The following is a 24,214-nucleotide window of genomic DNA, read 5'->3' as shown; positions in this document are numbered from 1 at the left end:
GGACAAAGCTTAAAAAAAATTCCAAGTCTAGCTGATATTTATGAGCTAATAACTAATAAAAATAGTTATAGAGTTCTGTTTGGCCACAGAATTCATCAGCTAAGCCACTGGCTTCTGTCCACAGTGAGAGTGAAAAATTCTTCCCTCCTGCAAGAGAAGAGAATTGTCAGTCAGAGAGCTTCTCCAAGGGCTGTTCCAGAGATCAGGGGCTGGGATTCCATCTCACAGAGGGCAGTGAGTGTGAGCTCACCCAGAAATTCATTTTGGTCTTAACCCAAGGCCTTGTTCTGGGCTGGGTTCAGCTCTGGTCCCAGTCATTGTGGTCAGTCCCACAAGGGCCAGTTGTGCTTCCTGGGGGACCTGGGGCTGCCACTGTCCAGGAGAAACGTGCTGAGCTCATGGAGTGATCCTGCTGCCAGCCAGAGGCACCAGGTGCTCCTGGGTGAGCTCAGCTCTGACACCTCTGCACATTCATTTTCCACTCCTCACCGCCAGCCTCCCCCCCGGGCTCTGCCCCCAGAGGGATCCTGCTGAAAGGATTTGTGTCATCAAAAGGTGCTTGTGATTTACCCAGGCTCCACAAGCCACCACAGCTCCAGGAGCTAAAATTTCTGAGGCAAACAGAGGTGTCTCTACAAACCCACTACAAATCCAAGTGGGTTTTTAAGTGGCCACGGTGTTGCTCTTTCTCTCCCTCAGCCATGTTAATTTTTTTTTCTTCTTGTTTCCTCTGTTAGCACTGCTTCATAGCAAGGATTGCATGTAATTCATGATAAGAGATTCAGAATGACATGAAAATCATTTGGAAATGGATAGTCTAAAGCTAACAAGCTTCAGTTTGATTCTGGTAATTTTTGTTAAAAACTGCTGCTACTGCCTTAAAGTCTGGGATCAATTCTGTTTGCACAACCCAGAGAAAAAATTTTAAAACACACAACTCATTAGAAAATGTAGATGTGATTCCTAGAATTTGTAGGGTTTTTTTTTTTATAATGCTGATTCAACAAAGGAATTCATTGTGATAGTTTATTTTCTTACAGCTGTAGTTTGTGTCCAAATATTTTATAATCATAAAGCTACCCCCTTGATATCAGTCAAAATAGACAATATATATTGATGTCGAAACAAGCTTTGTAGAAGACTTTTTTTTTTAAATCAGGCATGGGACTTTACATTTATTAGGAGGTGTTCACAAAAATAAGGGTAACATCATGCATATTCTTTGCAACTAAACCCAGTTCTGGTTACAGTCTGGAAATAAATTCTTTAAATAGACATATGGAGATACAGTAGTACATATACACTCTATTTATGACATTTAGTGTACTGATAACTCCCAGCAATACATCAGAAGTCCACAACCAGCTGATGGAAGGATTGGATAAGGAGGAAGAAACTGCTTCAATTTCTCACATTATTTACGTGGCTTGACAAGAAATGTCAGTGTGAATGGCCTCCTGAACCTGGGAGGCGAGAACAAGTCAAGACTATACTTCTGCAGTACAAAACATTTACACACGAAATACACATGCATTGCAGTGCATTGGAAATGGGCAGAGCCAGGAGGAGCCCATTCCCCAATGCTTTATTAACACAATTCTACAAAGGAGTCTCAAATAGGATTATATACTTCAGTCACAGTAAGGCCACAAAATTACAATGGATAAGGACCTTAGAATCGGACATTCTGTGGGAGCAATGGAAACCCTTCCTTCTTTCCAGATTTTTTTTTTTTTTAAATTTTATTTTTCGCGTGTTCCTGGACTGGATCTCCCTCACCAAAGTCCTCCTGCCATTTCCTTTGTGTTTCTGCAGGTTTAACATATTGCTTGGTACAACAGTGAGCACAGTAGAGAAGGGTGCTGGCACGGGGAGAGGACAAAACCTATGGGACATTCACAGCGGTGTCAGAGACTCTATGGGGTGGACACGAAGCTGCTAATCAGAAAACAGACTGGCAAAGGATTTCCTCAGGTTCCGGATGGTCTCGGCTTTGGCCTCGTCCTCGTTCACGGACGACCTGAAGAAGGAGGACTCTGTGAAGCTGAAGGCGTTGGTCAGGGACTGCGACTTGCTGCAAGACACAAACACAACGAGTTCTGCATGGTCACGCCGTGCCCCAGCCTCCCCTGCCCCAGCACCTGCATCACTGCTGAAGAGGGGAAATTGTCCCTGAGGCTGGGCAAAAATGGGCTTTCACCACCAGCAGTAGTTCTGTCCCACACAACTCTGCACCCCTGACTCGAGAGGAAGGCTTGAGGAGAATATTTATTTCAAGGAACACACCAATGGTTTTGTTTTTCTTTCTATGAATCTGAATTGGGTGATGAAAATCGGAGCCTTGAGGAAAATGTGGGCCTGGCTACTGAATCCAAATCACAACACAACAGGGATGATTAATAATTGGGTTTTGGTGAGGCTGCAAACAGTTGCGAGCAGAGAAAAATCAGGTCTTTTACAAGAGTTTGAATCCTAAACTCTAATCCTAAACCCTAAACTTTAACTCGTGACTTGTCAGATAAAATAACATCTAAAAAATAGACTTGAACTGAAATAGAACACATTAATGAGTTACCAGCTTTTTACAAAGACATCCCTACATTGGTAAAATGAGTTACCTGATTTCATTCTTCTCTCAGTACAGTAGATTTCAGTTTTGGCTCCAGTAAAACTGAAGCACTTTCCTTATTCAGATTGTCTCAGACTCCTCAGGGTTTGCAGCTTCTCTCCCTCTAAACTAATAATGTACAGCAAACAGTGCTGCAGGCGTTTTAGGTTTTTCATAAATTATAGTTGTGCTAATGAGAATAGACTGATAAATGTTTGTTTGTACTCACTGAAAGAGGGAGGGTGGGAAGCAGCACTTGACTTGATTAGTAACACAATAAGTAGCCTAATTAAATATTTATTCACAGATTAATAACATGTACATACAGGTTAGGCAACAGCATGTGGGTGAATACAAAGCATACACATGCAAATAGAGTTAATCCTACAGGCAGGAGATCTGAGCCTTGGTGTGGACTTAAAACTGCTTCTGAAAGTTAGAAAGCTGCTCTTATTATGGCTTGCATTTTAAAAACTTTCATTTCTCCTTTGTTATTTTATTTTAAAGAGAGACTCTTCCATTTGACGAAGAGAAAAATGAATCTAGATGGGAGCAAAAAGCTTAAAGAAGAAAGCTGGGAAGCAGCATGTGGCAGAGTCCTCCTGTAAGTTTCTTAGCTGCTTTTCTTCAACGTCAGAGGTTAAGTTTCAAACTACAAACTGATTTCCATCTTGCTTTTAAAAAAAATCCACCTCTCTATTCTCTATCATCCTAAATGATGGATGAATCAATTTGAGGTTTATGACTATAAAATAGAATAAAGAAATACATTGACCAAGGGAGGCAAGGGAAACGCTGTCCTCTTGGCACAATATTGTCATCCAGCATGTCTTTGGCACTGAGCTGGGCTCAGGGCAGGACCCAGGGTTGTTTCCCACTGGTGTTAGCTCAGGAGTGGGTGGAACAAGGGGATCTGTGTTCCTTGGAGGAAACAAAGACTCCGTGCAGGTCTTTGTACATACCAGACTAAGGAGATGTGTCTGAGATTCTCCTGGCAATGGTTGTGTTGGGGTTGCTGTGCTGGAAAACTGCAAACCTGAGCTGGTGCACCCCTGAGGTTTGTGTTGGCTGTGTCTGAGCTCTGAGGGGGGATTTTTTCCGTATTCCTTACTGGCTGCAGGTAAATCAGTAAGGAATCTTCCAGAAGTGGGACAACCACTTGGGTTTTTTTTTAAGTTTTGTGCAGCCTTCTCTGGGCAGGGCTTGAGCACTCAGGCAGTGCCTCTGCACAACCAAGGGCAGCACAAAGAACTGATTTGGCAGCCACTGTCCAATGTTATCCAGCCTGGATTGTGCCTTTGGGAACGGGATCTGTTGTCCCAGTGACTGCAAGGTTAAAAGTTGAACCAGATAAGACTTCCTCTTGGAGGGCAGGCTGACAGCACACCCAGCCCATGAGTCAGTGGCACCAGAAGGAGGAAACAAAGACAAGAAAGATGATGCTTTTTCAGACCTGGCTGGGGCAGGAATTGTGCAATGGGAAGACGAAAATTTTGTGTGGCGCTTGGGACAGAACTAATGCTGGTGGCCTCCTTCACTCCATCACCAGATATTAACCTTTTTCACCTGTTTAACCTCGTTTTAAACTCAGCAACAACACCTTCATATCCCCCCCGGCTGTCAGAGCAACCCCCCCGAATCCCAGTCCCACAAAACCTGTGCCCTGAGGAGAGAAGAACAACGGATAAAGCGACTCTTACTTAAGCTGTGGATGCGACTGAGGCTTCTGCTGTGGCGCAGGCTGTGGCTCCTGCTGGGGCTGTGGCTGTGGCTCTGCTTCCTTTGATAACCTGGAGCTGGGAGGACCTTGGGCCTGGGGCCGTGGCTGCTGGGTGGTGGGTCCTGGCGGGCGCTGGGGCTGCGAGGCTGCGGGCTTTGCTGCCTGCCCCGCGGGGAACACGCGCTGGGGCTGCAATGGCTCCTGGCTTTGGGATTGCATTCCTTGGGGATGCACTGGGCCCCCTAGGTTTCAGCACAAGAGAAACTTCATCATGTTATCGTTGCAAAGAGGCCTTACTTAGAGTTCATACCCAACACTTTAAAAGCATCCTCTCCAACGAGATTAACTCTACTCTCGAGGCAAAAGTCTACTCACACGTGCTCGCACGGAGGCAATAGAACTGTTCACACTCATTAGGAACTTGCTTGGAGCCCCCATGAATCAGCCTTAAAATTGCTAAATAGCACCCAATTTACCCCAGGTACTGACCACAAACCAAATCAATGGAGTTCCACCCAAAATAGTTTTGGTCCAAGTCAAGGAGAGGCTGTGAGGCAACTGAACACAGTAATAGCATCTAATTCAGCAAGACATTCACTATTTTCTGTGTAGTTACTGCAGTTTTCTTCCTCCAAAGCCTTAAAATCATTTCTGTAATAGTTCTCTTAGATTCACCCTTACAGCAGTAAAACAATCTCATGCTGAAATTTTCTGGCTAGTTGAAAGTATTTGCATAACTTACTTTAACCCCTCAGTGAGATATGTCAAGAGCATTACAAGAACCACAAGAGTCACTACTAATTCTTTACCAGGAAGGCACTTTACTGGCAAACTACAGCGTGAAGTGGGAAACTACAACGGGCAGGACAGACTCAGGCTGTGAAATCCACAGCTGGAAGATGCTACAGCATCATCCTGTGGGGCTCTTTCTGCTTTCTGACTGAAATAACGCTGTGTCAGACATCAGGGCTTGCTGCTTTTATCTCAGCTCCCGGGTCTGACTGGGGTTTGCTGGATTGATGGTTGTTAAAACTGAATTTCAACCCTTGCATATGAAAATGAACTCAGGACACCTGACTTTGGGGTAAAAAGGATGGGATGACATTCTGAGTGTTTCTATAATGCTTCACTCAGGATAGGAGCTGTTGTAGATATCACAGAGCACAACTGAGCGAGACCTTCTGGATATCTGGGCATTTTTTAGTCTTGCACAGATATTTAGTGCAAGTAAAACAATCTGCTCAGGTCTCTAAAAGCAAACCCTCATATCTAGATGTACTGCTGCAATACATTATTTTTTTGTTTTTAAATTGCTTTTTTAGTTAACTTTCCCCTTAGTGCATGTGTTCCAGTGTGTGTGTGTGAGCACAGCACGTGCTAATGCCTCAGTGAGTTTTAGCAGAGTTGTAGCAGTGTGTTGTGGTGTGGAAAGATAAATAGCACGTACTGAATGTTAAGGAATGTGCCTTCATTGTTTATTAATTTGAACCGCTTTTGTAGGAAATATTTGAAGGTGATAACATGGCCTTGCAACATCTTAATAAGGAGCTTTTTCTTATTAGTCTCCTTTCACTCAATATGGAAAACCAGAAAGGTTTCTTTCCCCCACTTGTACGTACAGGCTTGAACGCCAGAAACTTTACACTGAAGACAGATATAACTTTCTTTTATTGCACATTAAGCTGTACAAGAGATTTCACATAAAAGATATACTGCTGTCACATTTCCAGCGTTTGCTCACTTTCTTGCAGCTGGGTTGTACAAAAGGCAACAATCATGAAAGAAACTTTTACCAAAAATAACTCAACAGAACTGAACATTAAGCCTACACTGTAAAACATCTGTTCCCTGTTACCCACAATATTGCACCTAAGCATGCTGACATGCAGAGAGACATCTTGGCTTGTTTCTTGGCTGTGGGATGTAGGAATTGTGTGTGCCCCTGCGAATCCTTCCCAGGGAACAGGCTGGAATCCTGTCTGAGACACCCAGGTCTTCCACACACACACACAACACGCACGAATGTCGTGTGAAAAGCACTTGTGAATACTGGCACTACTCCATGCAAAAAAAAAAAATACCAACTGCTTGAAAGGAAAATCAGTCATCAGATTCAGTTCTCCACCCCAGGGCAGTATGGTTTGTTGTCTTTTAGGGTGTCTGGAGGAAAGGATTTGTGAACCTGATTTCTAGGTGGAATTTCCTTGATACACAACAAAACAGCCAATGCCATCGTCGGAATGATCACTGACCCAGACAAATGCTGATCACTAAAGCAAAATATTCATGTAATTTACTGATAGGTAGTAAACAGTAGCACTTACCACAAACATTTAAATAGCTAATAATGCATACCTTAATTCTCATCTCACTAGCCAGCTCGTACAAATAAAAGAAACACTAAGAATGATGAGACTCACTGATAACTTTTTCCAGTGTTTGTAGGGAAAACAGAGGTAGAACATCAGGCTGTTTTCCCTTTAAACATAATTGTTTGCACTAAACTAATGGCCACTACTCATCTTTGTACATATCCAAGATGAAAATTACAGTTTCGTGGCTCGCTTGCAACTCAGCTTTCTGGTATGCCAGCAGTGTGCAGCTTGTGATTCTAGGCTAGATTTCTCACCAGAGATTAACTGCCTGCCTGTGGAGCTCTCACAGCATTGCATTAGAAATCTCTTGTGTAAAAATCACAAAGAGTTCACCTACAGAAAATCTAGCAGTGGTCAGGCACCTCAAGTCCTTTTGCATGTTTGGTGTCAAAGCAATTCTTACAAACCCTGTAAGTGTGGAAAACGTCAGGACTGGATTTTCTTTACAGCTCTCTGGATACTTGTAGGTGTAAAATAGGAGACCTGAGTTGGTTCAGAAAAACCACTGACAGTTTTTTTTCTGTCTTGCATTTTCTAACCCAGGATCCTCAGCTGGTTTAAAGGTACCTTGGTCTGCCATCCCCTCACTTCTCAGTATTTGCAGTAAAATGAGCTCTTACAGGAAGTTTAACAGTCCTTGAGGTACTTCTCACCAAATAACCTGGGATTTAAGTCTTAGGTAAGTATAAGATTCTTTGAAAGTATTTGCATTAGTTTTCATTAAAAATCTCCATAGATTACTAATTCAGAATGACAACAAAAGGTACTACTTAATTGAAATAGGATACATTAAATACTCACACTTTCACTGAGATATTGCACATAGGTGGCCCATTTACATAGCTTTGTAGCTAATAATTTAATGCAGAATTACTAAAAATATGAATACCAGTATGTAAAATAGAAGATATTTTAAATATTCCTCGGGAAGAACTGTATTTTATGGAGTCACCAAAATAGCAGACTTCCACTCGCGTTTTAAGTAAAACTCAAAAGTTAATAAACTTTATAAAATCATAACTAAAAAGCCTCACTAGCAAATCCTAATCTATGACTTTTAAAAATATCTCTGGATCACCTACCTATTGGTCATGCACACGCACAGGGAAAAAAATAAAGGCTATGAGTACAGTGTGCACACACTCACAGAGTAAGCAAAGGGATGGGGGGGTTTGCACCTCGGGGGGATTTTACTGAACGATATCGAATACTCCAAAAAAAATACTGTCTAACCATCCAGGAGGTACAGTGGCACTGGGCTCTAGAGAGAGGCACATTCTTTGTACACTGTTGACAGCAGCCCTGCAATCACAAGTTTTACAGAGAAAGGTTGGAAAGCATTACACGCACAGACAGGAACAAGGAAACAACCAGACGGGAGAGTTGACACTGCATAGAAAAAACACAGTCCAGGTCAGCACTGAAACAATCAATGGCAAATTGAACAAAAACTGGGATGCTTGCATTAGGATTGTTTGTTTCTTTGCTCTCAATTTGTTTTTGTGGGGTTTTTTCCCCCACTTTTCATTTTTGTTTTAACCCTTGCTTTTGGTCTCAATTATTTAAGTAGCCTGGACTTGTTTTGGTCCTACTGCAACGCCATTACAGTCGAGAATGTACTGTAAACAACCTTGAGGTGGTGGTCGCTGAGGTGGGATTTTGTTTGGCTCTGGCTCCTTTAGTGATCCACTCTGGAAAATACATTTGAAAACAGAAGAGAGAGAGAGAAAAAAAATAAAATTAGAGGAGCTCGGTTCCAATTTTCCACTAATTTGTCTTTATTTTCATTAGAAAACTCTTTATTGGTGGGGCTGAACGTATACTTGAAATTTATTCCAGATACCATTTTTTAATTTAGCTGCTGCCTGACATGATATATGAATACTGGGCTAGTCCACGGCTGAGCTCTTATAAGAACTGTTTTCCCTTTGCAGCATGTGCCTTCCCAGCCTTACCTCCATTTGGGGAAGGACTTTATCCTCAGTTCCCAGCACCATTTTTTTGTATCTCAATGCTTCTGCTCTCTCCTTTTTTTTTTTTTTTTTTTTTTTTTTCAGGACAGACTGGATAGGAAATGGATTTCAACAGATACCTTTGTGTAATTTAAGAAATAATTTATTTTAAACTACGTTCACTTGTATCCAGAAGCGTTTGCACAGCAGGAGTTCTGCCAGTGACAGTTTTCAACTTTGATTTGCTGGCTGTAAGTGGGGAGGGAGGTGGGCTGCTCCAGCTTCACTGTTTTGCTAAGCAAAATGAAAGAAGAAAAGCAAAAACCACAGACAAATAATAAAAATAATTGAAATGACTTCATGCTTCTCCATCTGACATGTTATTAGAAACACATGTAATACTTCACTTTTCAAAACAGGAGGTTGATTTGGCAGCATCCTTTTCACATGGATACTTGTGAAAGGAAAAGATGGGCCTGAACCAAAACCTTGGAGCAGAACACCCTCTGGGAACAGGAGGATTTGAATCCAAACTTTGTCACAGGCCCATCTCTGATATTTTGAAACGTGAAAGATGTTAAATCATTGGACATAATAGCTTAAGATTGTTTTTTAAGGATCCAGAAATCAAATTGCCATCTGTCAAGAGGAAAAAATGCAGAATTTATTAAAGAGCAAATGCAAAATCAATTAAACACATTTCTTCCAGAGCTTACTGGGATTTTTTTTTCTGATAGATTTGTATTTGATCTTGCTCCTAGTGCTTTATTTACAGAATAAATCTTGCTCCTGGTGCTCTGAAATCCTGCCCAGCAACGGCACAACAACTCTCCAGTGCATGCAGCTGCTGCAAGTTGCTGTGTCTGCTTCAGCTGCATAAATAAAAGCACACAGGGCAGCTCTAAAACTCTCATTATTCAGCATCACCGACCTGCAGGAGACCAAATGAGGAGTAAAAATGATCCACACAAACTCTGCTCCTTGATTTACCTGACCCACTCTCAAAGTTCCTGGTGAGCATTGCTAAAGGGGTGAGGGGTAGGCAGAAAATAAGAAAATGTTGTAAGGAAAGACAAAACCACCAGAAAAAGTCATAAAGCGTGGGTTGGAGTCCCCTCTTTTTCTTTCCCTCCCTGCTCTGATTTTCAGAGCCTGGTGCAGGAGCTGCTGTGCTGCCCTGGGCACTGGGGTGGTGTAGAGTACCCAGAGTGTTTGGGGTACCCACTGTGGAGAATGTGCTCCCTGCAACTTCTGCCTTGGCATCAGGAGCTCCTTGGAGACCAGAGCAGTCAGCCCAGGGTGCAGAGCTGAGAATCAGCCCTGGAGGGGCAACTCCTGCCCTGTCCCAGAGCTGGGATGCTCCTGGCACCCCTCGCCCTGCTCCTGGGGCAGTGAGATGTGCACAGAGCTCTGGGAGGGAAACCACCAAAACTGGGGCTTCAAAAACTCCAAGGGTTTCTTTCTGGAGGCCCAAAGGTGGCTTTGTTAGAAAATATGCACACAGCATATTTTATAATTTTAATGATCATGATTAGCTCATGATGGGCTCCCTTATCCTTCCCAAGGGCCACAGCCCAAGCTGGGGCTCTCTGCAGTGGCCAGGGAGGATGTGAGTTGTGGGAAATGGATTTGTAGAGATACTTTAGAGAAATAAAACTATGAAAGATGTACTGTAGTAGGAGCCACAAGGGGTAATTTTAGATGATTGGCTTTAAGACATTAGCAGCATTGTGTGGCAAAAGCTGATAGGCCAAGAAATGTATATATATGTATATCTATAATATATTACATATAATATATAATACATATTATATATTAAAATATATATTATATAGAATAAAATATAGAATACAGAATACATACTATATAATCTATATATTGTAATGTATTGTAATTAGGAACTATTTTGGCTTCTGATTGTAACAGTGTGAATTGTAACATCTGTACCCTCTCACCCTTCATATGAGACTGAAAATGAAATAAAAGTTTTTAAAACACCTCCCAGGAGCCCCTTCTCTGGGTCAGGATAAAGGAATAATCCCAAAAACGAATAATCTAACAATGAGTGTTACCCTTTTGCTGCTAAGACAAGCAGCTATGTAGGTAAAATTTGTGTTTTATTTAGAAGCACAGGCTGGCAGATTAAATTCAATCCACCTGAATGCAGAGAACCCCTGCAGGGCCTCTGTGTGCCCCGTGCCCCGAGGCTGGAGCAAATCTGCCATTTGTTCCTGCAGAAATGCCTCAGGTCTGATCACACAACTGCCCTGACTTGACACGACAGCACCAGCCCTTACACAATCTGCATATCTCCCATCTCGCAAAGAGATGATTTTATCCTAAACCAAGCTTTCAATAAACGTTCTAGGAGCTCACTAATCCTTCCCTCAGCTCTCCTGAGAGGTGAGAGCCTTGTGCATTTTCTCTTGAAGGTGTATTTCCCCCTCTCCAGTCACTGACTGCAGCTGTCCTGATTTTACCACCCACACATCCTTTTTTTTTTTTTTAATTTTGTTGGGGTTTTTTTTCTTCACCAGATATCACCTGGTGCTTCCAGGAACCTCACCCACACTCCAGGCCAATCACATGGCTATATTACTTTTGGCTAATTAGCCAACCCACCCAAGCTGACCCAAAAAAGTCTAATTAGCATCACATTCCTAATTGAGAAACCTTACTCATGCTTTTTCAATGGTCTGTAGTAATCCAGCCCTTTTCAGGAGCCTTTCTTTCAGACACAGAAACCTTGATACTTGATATTAAAGGCAAGCTTTGAACCAGCCTTGTTTGCTGCCCTGAGCCAAGACCTTTAATAAAATCCAGACTTCTTCTAAAACCCCAGTTGTTGGCAATTGAGCTGCAGACTGTTCTTCTCACCTCTGCAAGGTGGTGCAGAGTGGGAGCTCCTCTCTGAGCAGCCCCAGCTTGCACATGGATTCACCCCTTCTGCTGATTTTCTGTTCTCCTTTGCTGCCCAGCCTGTAAGTCCACCCTCCTTCCACCTTCTGGTAGCACAAACGTGTTTTCCTGTGCTGCAGATCTGATCTGCAAATGGGCTGAGCTCAAACACTGCAGGGATCAAGGGTTAAATGTAGGATTTTATCATGGGAAATGGCCCTGCACAGGTTCCTCATTTGGATGTTCAGGGCTAAAGAGCAGAATCAGTGACACAGGAATGTGCTTGGGATGGTTTAGGATTACCTGAGTGAGATGCAGTGGCTGATGGCCAGAGGAACCCCTTTGGATTTCATTTTTTGGAACACAATTTTCACATCCCACCCAAATTCCCAAGGGGAAGGGGCTGCTGATGTTGACAGGAACATTCTGTAGGGCTGCCTAAAGGAGCTCTCCTGCTCAGAGGGGTTTGCTCTTTATATAACTGCCCCCCAAAAATACCTGAATGCTGCAAATCCACTCCAGGGATTTCTCAGCTCTGGGTAGAACAAGTGAGGATTTGGCTGCATAATGACCTTTAGGAATATTCCTAATTACAGCCAGAGCACAAACCCCACTACTTATCTAAAATATAAATGTCTCTAGATGTCCCTGTGGCACTTCCTTCCTTTCCATGCTCACCTGAAACTGTCTCCTTAGAGTTTTAGGGGTAGAAGTGGCAGAAAAAGCTGTTTATTCTTCAAATAAGTTGTATTAGAATTTGATCAGGGCATTACTTCTTTTTCTACCTTTATATAAATGCAGATTGGAGACACAGACATGAATTTTGAACAGTCTGAAGAATGCTGAAATGGGTGGGAGCAAAAGCAGCAACTTGGCAGGGAAATAGCCCTTGGGCAAAAGAGATGCTAAACAGAGTCCCAGCAAAAATTGATTTTGATTTGGCTGAGGTTGAAGACTGTGTGAACTGTAGTTGGAGCACGTAGAGTTGTTCTTGGGTCTCGTTTGGTTTTCTTTGTAATGCAAGGACAGGAGCTTTTCATAGGTATTTCAATATTGGAGGGGAAAGCCGTGTTTTTCAGGTCAAGAAGAAGAGGGATCAATCGAGAGTTGCCAAAATATGAGCTGAGTTAGGGCTCATAAAGGAATAGGAATAAATAGTGAAACACTTAAGCAACGGGAGAACTAAGAAAAAAAGTGTTTGCTAAGGAGAGAGGTCATTGAGAGAGTTTAAGTGGAGAGTAAACAGTAAATGAATGATTGAAGTGTTATAGATTACAATAAACACAGGAGTAAGGGCGAGATGGCAGGTGGGATAAAAGCTGAAAATGAGAAGCAGCTAAAAATGAAACATTCTTCATCTCAGAAATGAGAACCAGCCGACTCACGAGACACAGAATTCCAGACCAGGTCCCTCTATAAACTGGGAATGGCCAAGTAACATTGGAGGAGGTAAAGCACTAATACCATATTGAGGGTGAGAAAAAGAAGCAGTTACTGAACAAAATACACTGGGAAGGACCTCAGTCTTCATGCTGAAGTTGTGATAAAGAATTCAAAAACTTAGAGCAGCTTCTGTTGTTGCCCAACTGACTTTCCAAAGAACTTCTGCAAAACCTGTTGGAGTCTTCCCCTGAATGAGTAGGAAGTGACAGCTCAGAGCAGAAAACAAGCTCAACAGTGAGATTTTTACTTGGAATAGTATTTTTAAAATGCACTGAAAAGGGCTCTTTTTTAACATTAAAGAGTATTCTAACTTTGATTTTACAGACTGTTTTCCATTGCTGGATAACAAATCACTTCCCAGACAACAGCTTCCTTCTTGAATATTTTTACAAGCGGTCTTAAAAACCATAAAATCACAGAATGCTTTGGGTTGGAAGGGACTTTAAAGATCATATTTTTGCAAGTCCACCTGGGCAGGGATGCTCCCAGCAGGGCAGGTGAGGACCCCAGCAGGAACTCAGTGCTGTTCTCATGGACACTCCAGCCTCTTCCCTGAGGTACTGCCACAGCTGAATTCCCACTGTCCATCCCAGCCCTATTTTCTGTTATTCTGCTGATCAAAAAATAGCTCCAACTTCAATTTGATGAGGTTTCTAGAGGAGTAGGATGTCAACTTCTCAGGGAAAAGGAATTTCTGAGATACCATCAGTTCTCGAAGCTTCCTGCTTCCTCCCACAGCCAGGTAATCATTGCAATGGACAAAGATGGGTTTTTTATTATTTCTTCTTCAGCTCTTTTTATTGCTTGAAGAAATCAGATTTCCACTGGTGCTTTTGGAGCAGGGAACATTCAAAGCAGCAGCTTTCAGGCAGCTCTTCCCAGGGAAAAGGCTGTTCCCCAAGGCAGGGAGGGAATGCCGAGTGTGGGATGGCAGCGAGCTCCCCCGTGTGCTGACACTGACAGTGAGGGCACTTGGGAGCAGGGAAAGAGCTCAAAGACAGGGAAAAACAGGGAAAAGGCTTCAGGGGATCCAGGGAAACATCTGTGGCTGCCAAGGTGAATTTCCTCTCCCCTTCCCCAGTGTTCAGAGGAACCTCCACATTCACAGTGGATGAGGTGGGGCTGGGCAGTGCCAAAATCTTGTGCTGAGGGTTGAAGTTGTAGGGAAGGTTTTGACCTTCCCTGAGCCCAGGGATTTGGGGTGATGCTGTGCTGTGTCTGCTCCTCCAGTTTTAACAAAAAGAAGGTTATTTTTATGACTATTTTGAAATATGGGATATGGGCAAGTGATCCTTGCATGAACAGGAGCTTAAATTTTGCAGAACTTCACCCTGAGCCACAGAGATCCATCGTCACTGGATCCATTCAGAGCTGAAATCCTTGGAAAGGAGAGAGCCTGGAAAAGAGATGGTGGAGCAGCCTCAAGCCCAGTCTGAGCACCCTATTTTGTGTTTTTAGGGTCACAGAGTGTGGAGTGGGCACAGAAAAGAGGCACTGGGAGAGACACTTGAACTCTCCCAAATAAAATGTGAATTTCAGGGCTCTGTTAAGAACCAAACACAAAAACCATTCCCAGCTTCTCTTCTTGCTCCTCCTGGTGCTGCTGCTGCCCTCAGCCACCCACAGGAGCTTTGGGGGCTGCTCTGAGCTCTGAAAAGTCTCTGTTAGAAGCTGAAAGGCCCTGGAGGGGGATTTGGAAGCAGCTGAAGACAAGTCTGCTCTGCTGGCAGCACCTGAAATTCATCCTCACATTCCAGAGCTGGAAGCGTGTCTGAGGGTAGATTTTTTTTTTTTTTTCCCCCCCTATGGACAAATCAAGAATAGTTGAAGAGGAGCTGCTCTGGGCTTGGGTTCTTCCATCATTTCTCTTGGTGCTTCTCCTCATTTCAAGATTTTGACACAGGTTTAGCATGTGGTGCTTATTGAAAATAAACCATGGTAGGGATTTCTGGGGAGAGGGGCAGAATCCTGCAAGTTAAACATGGAGAAAAGCCAAGCCCCTCTGCTTGACAGGGTATGATTTGAAGGTCAGAGAAATCAAACAGAAAAGTCAAGTGGAGACAGGGAATAATAACAAAAAAGTTAAAAAAAAAAAAGTAAAGTGGAAACATCCACCATGATGGGGAATGGAAGGGAGATCAAGAGAAAGCCTCCAAAAAAAAAAAAAAGATATTTCTGTTAAGTTCAGCTTAAATAAACAAGATCAGAGTGTAAAAATAGATGAAAAATAAGATAAAATTAAAAAAAAATTAAAGGATGTTATGTATGATAGTAATTACAGCGCTAAGACAAAACAGGTCTGGGTTCTCCTGTCCTGTTTGTGTCTGTGGCAGCTTTTCCCTGGTCTGTGACCATGGGATCACTATGGGATCACTATGGGATCACTATGGGATCACTGCTTGCCTTGCTCTGATCTGGAAAAGGGTTTACAATGGAATGAGGAGAATTTTTTGCGAAATTTTTTTTTGCAAGATTCTTAAAAAAAAAAAAATCTCCAAAAAGCCTGTGGGACCAAAAAGCTGCTTCTCACAGAAATCTACCAAGAACAGACAGGCCACTCCATCGTGGTAGGCTCAGGATTGCTTTAAATCCCAAATATTTTCTTTTTTCTTGAGGGGACGGACCATGGAGTGTCAGAATTCCCAATACCACTGACAGATTGTGAGATGATCAGAACATCTGACAGGAGGCAATAAAAAATGAGGAAAAGCATCATTTTGTTGTGGGACTGAAGACAAAAAGAGAATAATAATAATGTCATTATGTTTAAGAGAAATGTGGAAAAATGTCTATTAAGTATAATAACTATTTTGTTTTTCAGTTTTGCCAGAGCTTTGTGGCTTTCTGAATTAAAAATCAGCATTAAGGCTGAAAAACTGCATCCTACAGACAACTCAATTATCCAAATCCTCCTGGGCCTGAAGCCTGACCCTGTCAGGGGCTTTTTCCTTTCCTCTCCTCACTTTGTGAACAAATTTTTATCTTTTTATCTTTTGTTGGCTTTTCTGCAGAAATCATTTCTTTTTTTCCCAGGTACACTGCTGCTGATAGGCATTCAATGTAGAGTACTCAGAAACTGAACAAAAAATAAAAAATCAGGGTACACCCAGAAAACTTCATTTCCTTTGGACAAATTTCTGCTGATGTCGGTAGAAATTTCGACCAAATAACCCTAAACCTTTAAAATATGACCTTTAGGGTGTTTTTCTAGAATCTAGAATCCATTCAGAAGGGCACCCTTGGTTATTTCTTGGCACACTGAACCAAGCTGAGCAGGATAATCATGAGTGTTTTGATTAAATCACCCTCCTTTAATGGACACGTTCACAGCTACAATCCCTCAGTGTTTGTACAGATTTATCCTCATTATTCACCTGGGATTTCTGTTCAGGGCGAGACTCAAACCCAGCTCTGAGCAGCTCCTGTGCCTGCCTTGGCTCTCACTCCATCTGCTGGTGCAGGAGCTTGGGAAGGATTTTAAACCAAATATTTTCTCTTTCACCATCACTTTGTCAGTCAAATTCCTGCTCAGTTATTGATATGTTGTGTCCTTATGGATATTAAAGATTTTAGGGTTGATTTTCCGGCATGAGCTCTGTGGTTTTGATGTATTGCAGTACCTGCATGTGGAGTTCAAATGTTTAAAACAAACCAAACTTTGTTAATGAAATGGGGGCTGTTTTAAATACATGAACATCCCTCATCCGGCAGTTCCAGCTGAGTCCTGCCTCTGTTGTGGCCTCGTGTTCAAAGGTGGACAAAACAACCTCAGTGTAGGGAAAAAAAAATCATTTTATACTTGTGATAAATACATTTTTCTGGATGAACTGTGCCCCAAGTGTACCCTTTTACAAGGATGTGGTGAGCTCAGGCTCCTACTTGTTTATTTTCTGCTGCTTTCCTTAATTCCCTGTGTTTGTATTGGGATCTAAAAGAGTAACAGCTGTTCTTATATTTTCACTAATGCAACAGAGTTTTTGATTAAAATAAGCACACACAGATAAACATTCTCTGTGTGTGTATATTTATATATACACACAGTTATATGTGTGCACATAATACAGTATTATGTATATAATGTATATATGTATTATATATATAACTATATAGTATTATATAGTTATATATGTGCACATATATAACTGTATATACGTAATATATATATGTACATATAATAAACATAATCTAATAAATATAATATAATAGATATGAGGTATATATACATAATACATATATGAATATATATATTACATTATAATATATATATCTCAAGGTAGCCTATTAAAATATATTCCAAATCAAAATAATAATAATAAAGGAAGAAATGCATTACAATAACATGATGAAAATTTTCGAGCATGGAGCATTTCTGATTTGTAAGATATACAGAAAAACAGATTTTTAATGTGATGCAGTTTATGGAGTAGGACGTAATGCCATGTAAAAACAAATAAGAGATAAATCCCCAAATTTAAATCCCCATTTATTCCAGAGGAGAAGCCACAAGGTGTCGCTGGGATGCAAATAACCAAAATACTGCAGTAAAGGGGCAGCACCTCCAGCAGGAATGACAGTATTCAGAATGGCTTTTGACTTAAATAACCTCTGGAATGTGTTGAGTTTCAGGCTGTGTGATTTCTGTGCCCCAGCAGTATTTTCCCTTGCTTCCTTCCGTGAGTTTTGACGCTAATGGTTGAGATAATATAATATAATATAATATAATATAATATAATATAATATAATGTAATATAATATTTAGGAAGGTAGCCACAAGGACCCTGTAAGTATTTTAAGAAGAAATGTCATTTATCTTACCAAGGATGATTTATTTGTTATTTAAAAGGACTTTTATGGACAGTGGAGTAATGCTGAATTCTCCATTTCCACATAAGCCCATGAGAGGATCCTTCCCAATTAAATGTGTTCCCTTCAGCTAAGATCAAACCAAAAAACTGCATTTTCTGGTCATCTTAAAAACTTCTGTGATTGGAAGCAAATTGCTGCTCATCATAAGTAGTTGCCTTTAAAAAAGTCCAAGAGATGAGAGGTAACAGAACTGTGACTGCTCATATGGAAATCCAGGAACAGGGATATTGCAGATGGATTGATTTTCTCTCTGGAATTCACTTTTTTTGCTATTTACACTGTCCATGTGTGGTTCAATGACTACTCCTATGGAAATCTAGGAATAGGGAGTTTGCTGATGGATTGATTTTCTCTCTGGAATTCAAATTTTTCATTATTTACACTGTCCACGTGTGTCCAATTTTCTCTCTGGACATGGAACAATAAAACTGCATAAACTGCATCATGCAAAGGGTCAGGGAATGGAGAATACACTGATTTTATGATTGGTTTGTTAGCACTGTGCCACTCCTTGCTTTGACATCAAACAGAACCAGGATAGTTGGGAATTCTCTGCTCCTTGTGATGTCAGCATGTCGTGGATATTGTGCCTCTGAAACACAAATTCCTTCTTTCTTTCCTCCCTTTAAGGAAATAAATCCCTTATTCTTTCATGGATAACACACCAGGATCGAATGAACATTTTCCTAACAGGATTTCCCTCAGCTTCAGCTGCTCACACGTCCATAAACATTTGCATTTTATGGTGGTTCTCGTAGACAATGTCACTTTCCCTGTAGAATTTCCCCCACCAGGATTCACCTGGGGCAGCTCTGAGGGGATGTTTGACCGTTTTTGTTGTTTTACATGCAAATGTGGTGGTCAAGGAAGGAGCCTGAACCAGCTCCTGCAGAGCTCTGCAAATCCAGAGCAGAGTCACTGGGTGGTTTAAGCTATTTTCTTGATTTTTGTGAAAAATTTGAAAGAGGCTTCTCTAAAGATCTGGCAAAGGTAGTCAAAGAGTTGAGAAAATATGGGAAATCCACAATTTTGTTGCCTGCAAGTACAGTAGGTTTGTTTATGGAAAGCTTTTAAAACCATATTCCCAGATAAAACCCTATTTTCAGCATGGTTTGGAGTAAAAGAAACGATCATGATTTCAGTAACAGAAACAACTTTATTTTTGAAGGATTTTTTTTACCATAACAGGCAGAATTTCAGTGAGTCCTCCTGCCCAACTCCTCTGCCTTCTGTGTACCATGAGAACTTGCTACAGGCTCTGGGCAAGAGTTTGCTGATAAAGAGATAATAATATAGAAAACATATATTTAAAAAGTCTCCCCGTTCAGATATCCCAGATTTAATGTGTTTAACAGCTCCAGCAGCTGCCCCTGAGAGGTTTCCCGTTGGAATTTTCTCCCTCTGGCACAGGGAGAGCTTTGCCAACCTTCAGAGCCCTGCAGGGCCAACCATCCCCACCGGGACTTGGCTGCCCAGGGCTAAACAAAGGCTGATTTGCCCAATCAAGGTTTGTTTGCTGATGGATTCTTAATTGGAGTGGGGCTGACCATTAGAAATTGAGGCATGTTTTTATGTCCAGTCCAACCCAGTGCTACAGTCTGGACTAAAATAGAAACAGTTTTAAAAGTGTTACACCCCATGTAATTTATAATCAATATTATAAATTCTTATTATCATTATAATTGCAATATCATGACATTAATAATTATATATTATATTTATCTAAATCTATCATATTATTATATGTAATATTATATTATGTTATATGTAATTATTATATTACATTATATGTAATTATTATATTATATGATATTACACTATATTTATATTATAATAAATACTCAATACTATGAATTGAGTCAATACTATGAATTATTTATAAATTACCCCCCAGGTGATCTAGAATCAATATTTTGAATTATTGTAAATAAGAGATAAATATTATTAATTGGTTATAAATAAAAAACAAAGAAATTCAGGGCATGGCACATCTGTATTGTTGACCATAGGCTGCTCATTTCAAAGCAAAACTCAGCAATTAATCTTTGCCATCTCTGGTATTTTGGTTTCTACACATGCACAGAGCTGATCTGGGATAAATTATTAATGGTTTTGCATTTTGTGTCATCTGGAGAAATGGTCAATGTCCCCCTGCCCTGCAGATGAACTGGGTGTTTCTCAAGAATAAGAAATAATTTCTTACTTTAGGAAAGGCTGTTCAAAAGTGAAAGGGGCAGCTTTGTTTTAACAGACTGATTTTACTCCTTGAAAAACCCAAATTAACTAAAAATTAACTACACGTGAGGAGTTACCTGCTTTAAATTCTACACATGTGTTTGATGACTTTCCCCTAAAGCTGGGAAGGTGAATGGGTATTTGCAAATGGAATCTTCAGCAGAGAATCAGGTCAGTTTTACCTGCTCTAAACTGGTACAACAAGGGCAATTTTAATACTCTGATTAACTGAGAGGAGAACTAACAGCAATTGCAAACATTCTGGAGGAGGATCTCTGGTGTTCACAGCATTTTTTTGCTAGAGCGCAATCCATAATGTAAGGATAGGCTAAGGAAAAGGAGATTAATGTGGAATACCTGAACTAAGCAGGAACCAACCAGAACTTCACCATCCCAGAATATCTCTCTGCATTCACCCAAAACTCTGGTTTAAGAGCAAAACCCCCTTTTCATGGACATGCTGAGTGACAGCAATGACTGAGGAATTTAGGGAACTTCTAAAAATGCTCCCTAAAAGTGGATCCTGTTTTCATTCTGGACTCAGGTGGGCAGTTTTTCCCTGGGAATGCCTGGAAACTTTATTTCTACCCAACAAACAGCCAGATCCTTTGGATGACAGAAGTATCAGTAAATGCTTCTCCTCCCCTGGCTGCTCTGGAATCCAGGACAGCCTACCCAAAACCTTATTTTGTTTCCCCAGAATGTGAAATATCAAATGTGAACCTATTCACATGGCAGCGGTGTCTGTTACAGCTTTAAAATTTGATTTATGTTGACTTGTATTGCCTGGATAACTCTAAATTTGACTCTTTGCTTCATTTTAATACCTGGATAATCTGTTGCTCCTGAAAGGAACTATTTTGGCAAAAGGTGATTTATTTTTTCCCCTTCTCCTTTCTCTCTCAGTGCCCTTTACAATGGACTTGAGTCATGTTGGATGGAAACTTCTCCATTGTATGTGGTTCTGTGGCTGAAACAATTTTGTGCTTAGTTTCAAGTGGCTGCAGCATAAATAGAAGCCACACCACTCATTTTTTTCATGTGGGACGGGGTATTTTTATGTCTTTAAGCACGATGAGATATTTGAAGAACAAATTAGTCACTCTGCCTCAAGAACTGCCCTGTCTGAGGTAGGCCACAAAATTGTTCTCAAATTGTTTACCTGGTGTGGAGCCTGCTGGGAGCAAAAATAGATCCTTGATTTAGGCTTGGTATTTAGTTATTTAGGCTTGGCAATTCCTGGCTTACAGTTTGGCTCATTCTGGTGTTAAACTGATGCCTGTGGAGTGCAGAGGTCCAGGGCAGCACCAGAACCCTCAATAGGTCATGGGCAGGCTGGATTTGATTGTATTTTAAATATATTTATATTATAGCTTCACTGCACAAACTGTTCTAGTTTCTTTCTACCCTCATTGTAAAGAATTGAGGTCTAATCTAAATATATTTCAGCTTAAAACCACCCCCTTGCCACTCAAAAAAAAAATAGGTTTATAAACTCCTTTTCAGTACAGACCCCACAGGTCACCACTTGTCCTTGGCTTCTATTTAAACACTCATCAAATTCCACCCAGAAAATCCACACCTCTCCCAACTTTTCTGCTCCCAGAGCCTTTTACAAAAATGTCACATTTCCCTTTTATATTATTATACAAAGTTATTATAAAGATCAGTACAATAAACTCCATGTTTTTTAAGCATGGAAATTGAAACATAAAGGGGATTGCTGGAAGCCAGATGGTAGCAAGGTCAGGGGCAGAATTCTTCATGCCCACACTTTAACTGTCAGGCCATGCAAGATAAAATAAGTGAAATTCATCTGTTTGCAGCTTCTGACCTGTGTTTTCTACTATGCTGAACATATTTCAGGAGTTTCCTAAATTTCTAAGGTATTTTCGTGAATTGCAGCACATTAAAAAAGATTATAATGTAATTAATTTCTCACAAGAACAAGAATTATTCAGTCTTATTTTTGACATTCTCAGGACAAAGGTTTTCCATGACAGTGGCTTCTTATTTTTTCCATGATATTTTATATTTGGGGCTGAAAGGAAAGAGTACAAAACCTGGTAATTCCCTCAACCCACAGGCAGAAACACAGCAACATTTCACTTCTTGATTATATCTGGAGAAAATCTCGTTGAAATGTAACAAACTGATAAAATGTGGTGGTGAATCCTCCAGTCCTTGAGGCTCCACAGGTGTCTCAATTCTTGGAGGAAAAACTTTGAGCTTAAAATGACAGACCAAGATGCTTTCTTTGAATTGAATTGAAACTTAATTTTTATCCTACCTGAGGCTGCTGAGTGGCAGTGGGTCTCTGAGGAGATGGAATAGGAGTTTTGGACAACATTTGGTTCATTTTGCTTACGACTAACTCGGTGATGTGCTGCCTGTCTTCGGCCTGGTGCTCCCCAATCAGGGGCATGGCACAGTCCATCACCTGCAAAATGCAACAGGACGTCAGTGCTGGCAAGGAAATTCCTCCTCATCCCTGCATTTGTGCATTTACAGGGTTGTTTTTAGCAGAAGTGCACAAGAATGACAGGAATTGCATTTGTTCCATCAGAAAATAAACGAGAGAACAGCAACTTTGTGACGCTTTCCCCTCCCAACCTCCCACAAAATGGAAAGAGAAAGAACCTTCCAAAAAAAAAAAAAAAAAGTTCACTTTGCACCTGGGCTCACTCTTTGGAAGAGGAAGCACAGGACTGATAAGGAAAATGAGGATTTTTAGGCTGCCCAGTGACCTGAAGGAATTGTTCTCTGAAGGTTTCCTCCCTTTTGTGGCTCACGCCACATTCATGGGCTGAATTACAAAGTGGAAATGCAGAGTAAAACTTCACCTTCCCAGCAACTTGTGGAGTTTTACCAGGGAAATCTGGATCCTTATTGATTCATGAAAAACTTTAAATGACACATTGTTATTATTGATAACCTTTTAAAAAATAGTGTGGCTGGAAAGAATAAAAAAGAGTTTCTACAGAGAAAGCAGGATGGTACAAAGGCAAATAAAAATGGGCGCATTTCCATTCTAAACATGGCAGGTTAATAGTGCTCAGTGGTTATTTATTGAGCCATTCTGAGGAATAAAACTGAATTCTGCCACTTCAGTGGGTCCCCAAGCATTTGTTATTTCTCCAGAATATTTGTTATTTCTCCAGTGTATTCATTTCTGCCACACCTGTGTTTGTTTCAGAGGAAATAAGAGCATCACACAACCCCGACTATAATTCACACGGGCCCTGGGCATTCCTACTTGGAAAAATAATAGGATTTAATTCACTTCTGAGAGACTGCAACCCTTTTTGCATGTGCATCAGGCTTGGGCATGTCACCTGCAGTGCTGCACTCCGGTGTTTCTCACGGGTCTGGGTGGAAGAATTTTGTTTTTTGAGGCGTGCACAGGGATCATCAGTCTGAAGAGAAGAGCACACCCACATTGTGTAGATCCTTCCTGAAGTGGAAGGGATTGAGTGGCAGCAAAACCCTTCTCAACTCCCCAGCCTCCACAGAATATCTCCTTTATTAACAAAGAACATGAGTTTTTGCCTTCCTTTATTTAGGTATTCAAGGGTTTCTAGGAATTAGACACAGAAGTTGGGTGTTTCAAGAGGTACTTGGATTTAAAAGAACATTGCAGCTTGCAGTAGTTGGGAAGGAGCTGCATTATAAATAATATTAATATAACAATTATCATACAATTTTAATATGATAATTATTAAATAATAATTATATTAGTCTATAATATAATAATACAATAACATAAATATAAATAAATAAGCTTTTCAAACTGTGGTGAGAGCTATAAAAATTCTTCCTGAGTGGCAAAAGCTACTTTGTCCCAATAATGGGATTAGCTGGAATTCCCAAATCATTTCCATCATTCTTCAGTTTGTCCATTTACAAGATTCACTGGCACTGTGTGTTGGCAACCAGAAGGTTGGCAATGCTTGTGCTGGGATTTTCAGATCTAGGAGGTCTCTGAGCTTCCTCACAGCCAAAAGGCTTTAAAATAACCCCAGAGTAAACAATGCAATAATCATTGAACTCCAGAAGAAATGTTCCCTGAGAAATGAAGGAATGGTTTTCCACTCTAGGGCCACATCAACAGCAGTAA

General features: G+C 40.9%; 1 protein-coding gene across 2 annotated transcripts in view; it reads right to left on the bottom strand.

Annotated features, from left to right (window-relative positions):
- Positions 1-1,024: 1,024 nt before the first annotated feature.
- SYN2 (synapsin II) overlaps positions 1,025-24,214 on the bottom strand; it is a gene marked incomplete at its 5' end in the record, with an annotated part of 156,982 nt that continues 133,792 nt past the window's right edge. The window contains 4 exons of one of the 2 annotated variants that reach the window (XM_083869302.1): positions 1,025-2,074; positions 4,309-4,570; positions 8,334-8,394; positions 22,388-22,537. In XM_083869302.1, coding sequence (XP_083725428.1) covers positions 1,939-2,074; positions 4,309-4,570; positions 8,334-8,394; positions 22,388-22,537 — 609 coding nt within the window. In that variant the 3' untranslated portion in view covers positions 1,025-1,938. Of the gene's footprint in view, positions 2,075-4,308; positions 4,571-5,703; positions 7,365-8,333; positions 8,395-22,387; positions 22,538-24,214 lie in introns of those variants that run through there. The other variant, XM_083869303.1, reaches the window with a different exon arrangement.

This window comes from Zosterops lateralis (genome assembly GCF_965231275.1).
Source record: "Zosterops lateralis genome assembly, chromosome: 11".
NCBI lineage: Eukaryota > Metazoa > Chordata > Aves > Passeriformes > Zosteropidae > Zosterops > Zosterops lateralis.
The sequence above is the reverse complement of the archived record's forward strand: the minus strand, read 5'-3'. Positions and strand labels throughout refer to the sequence as shown.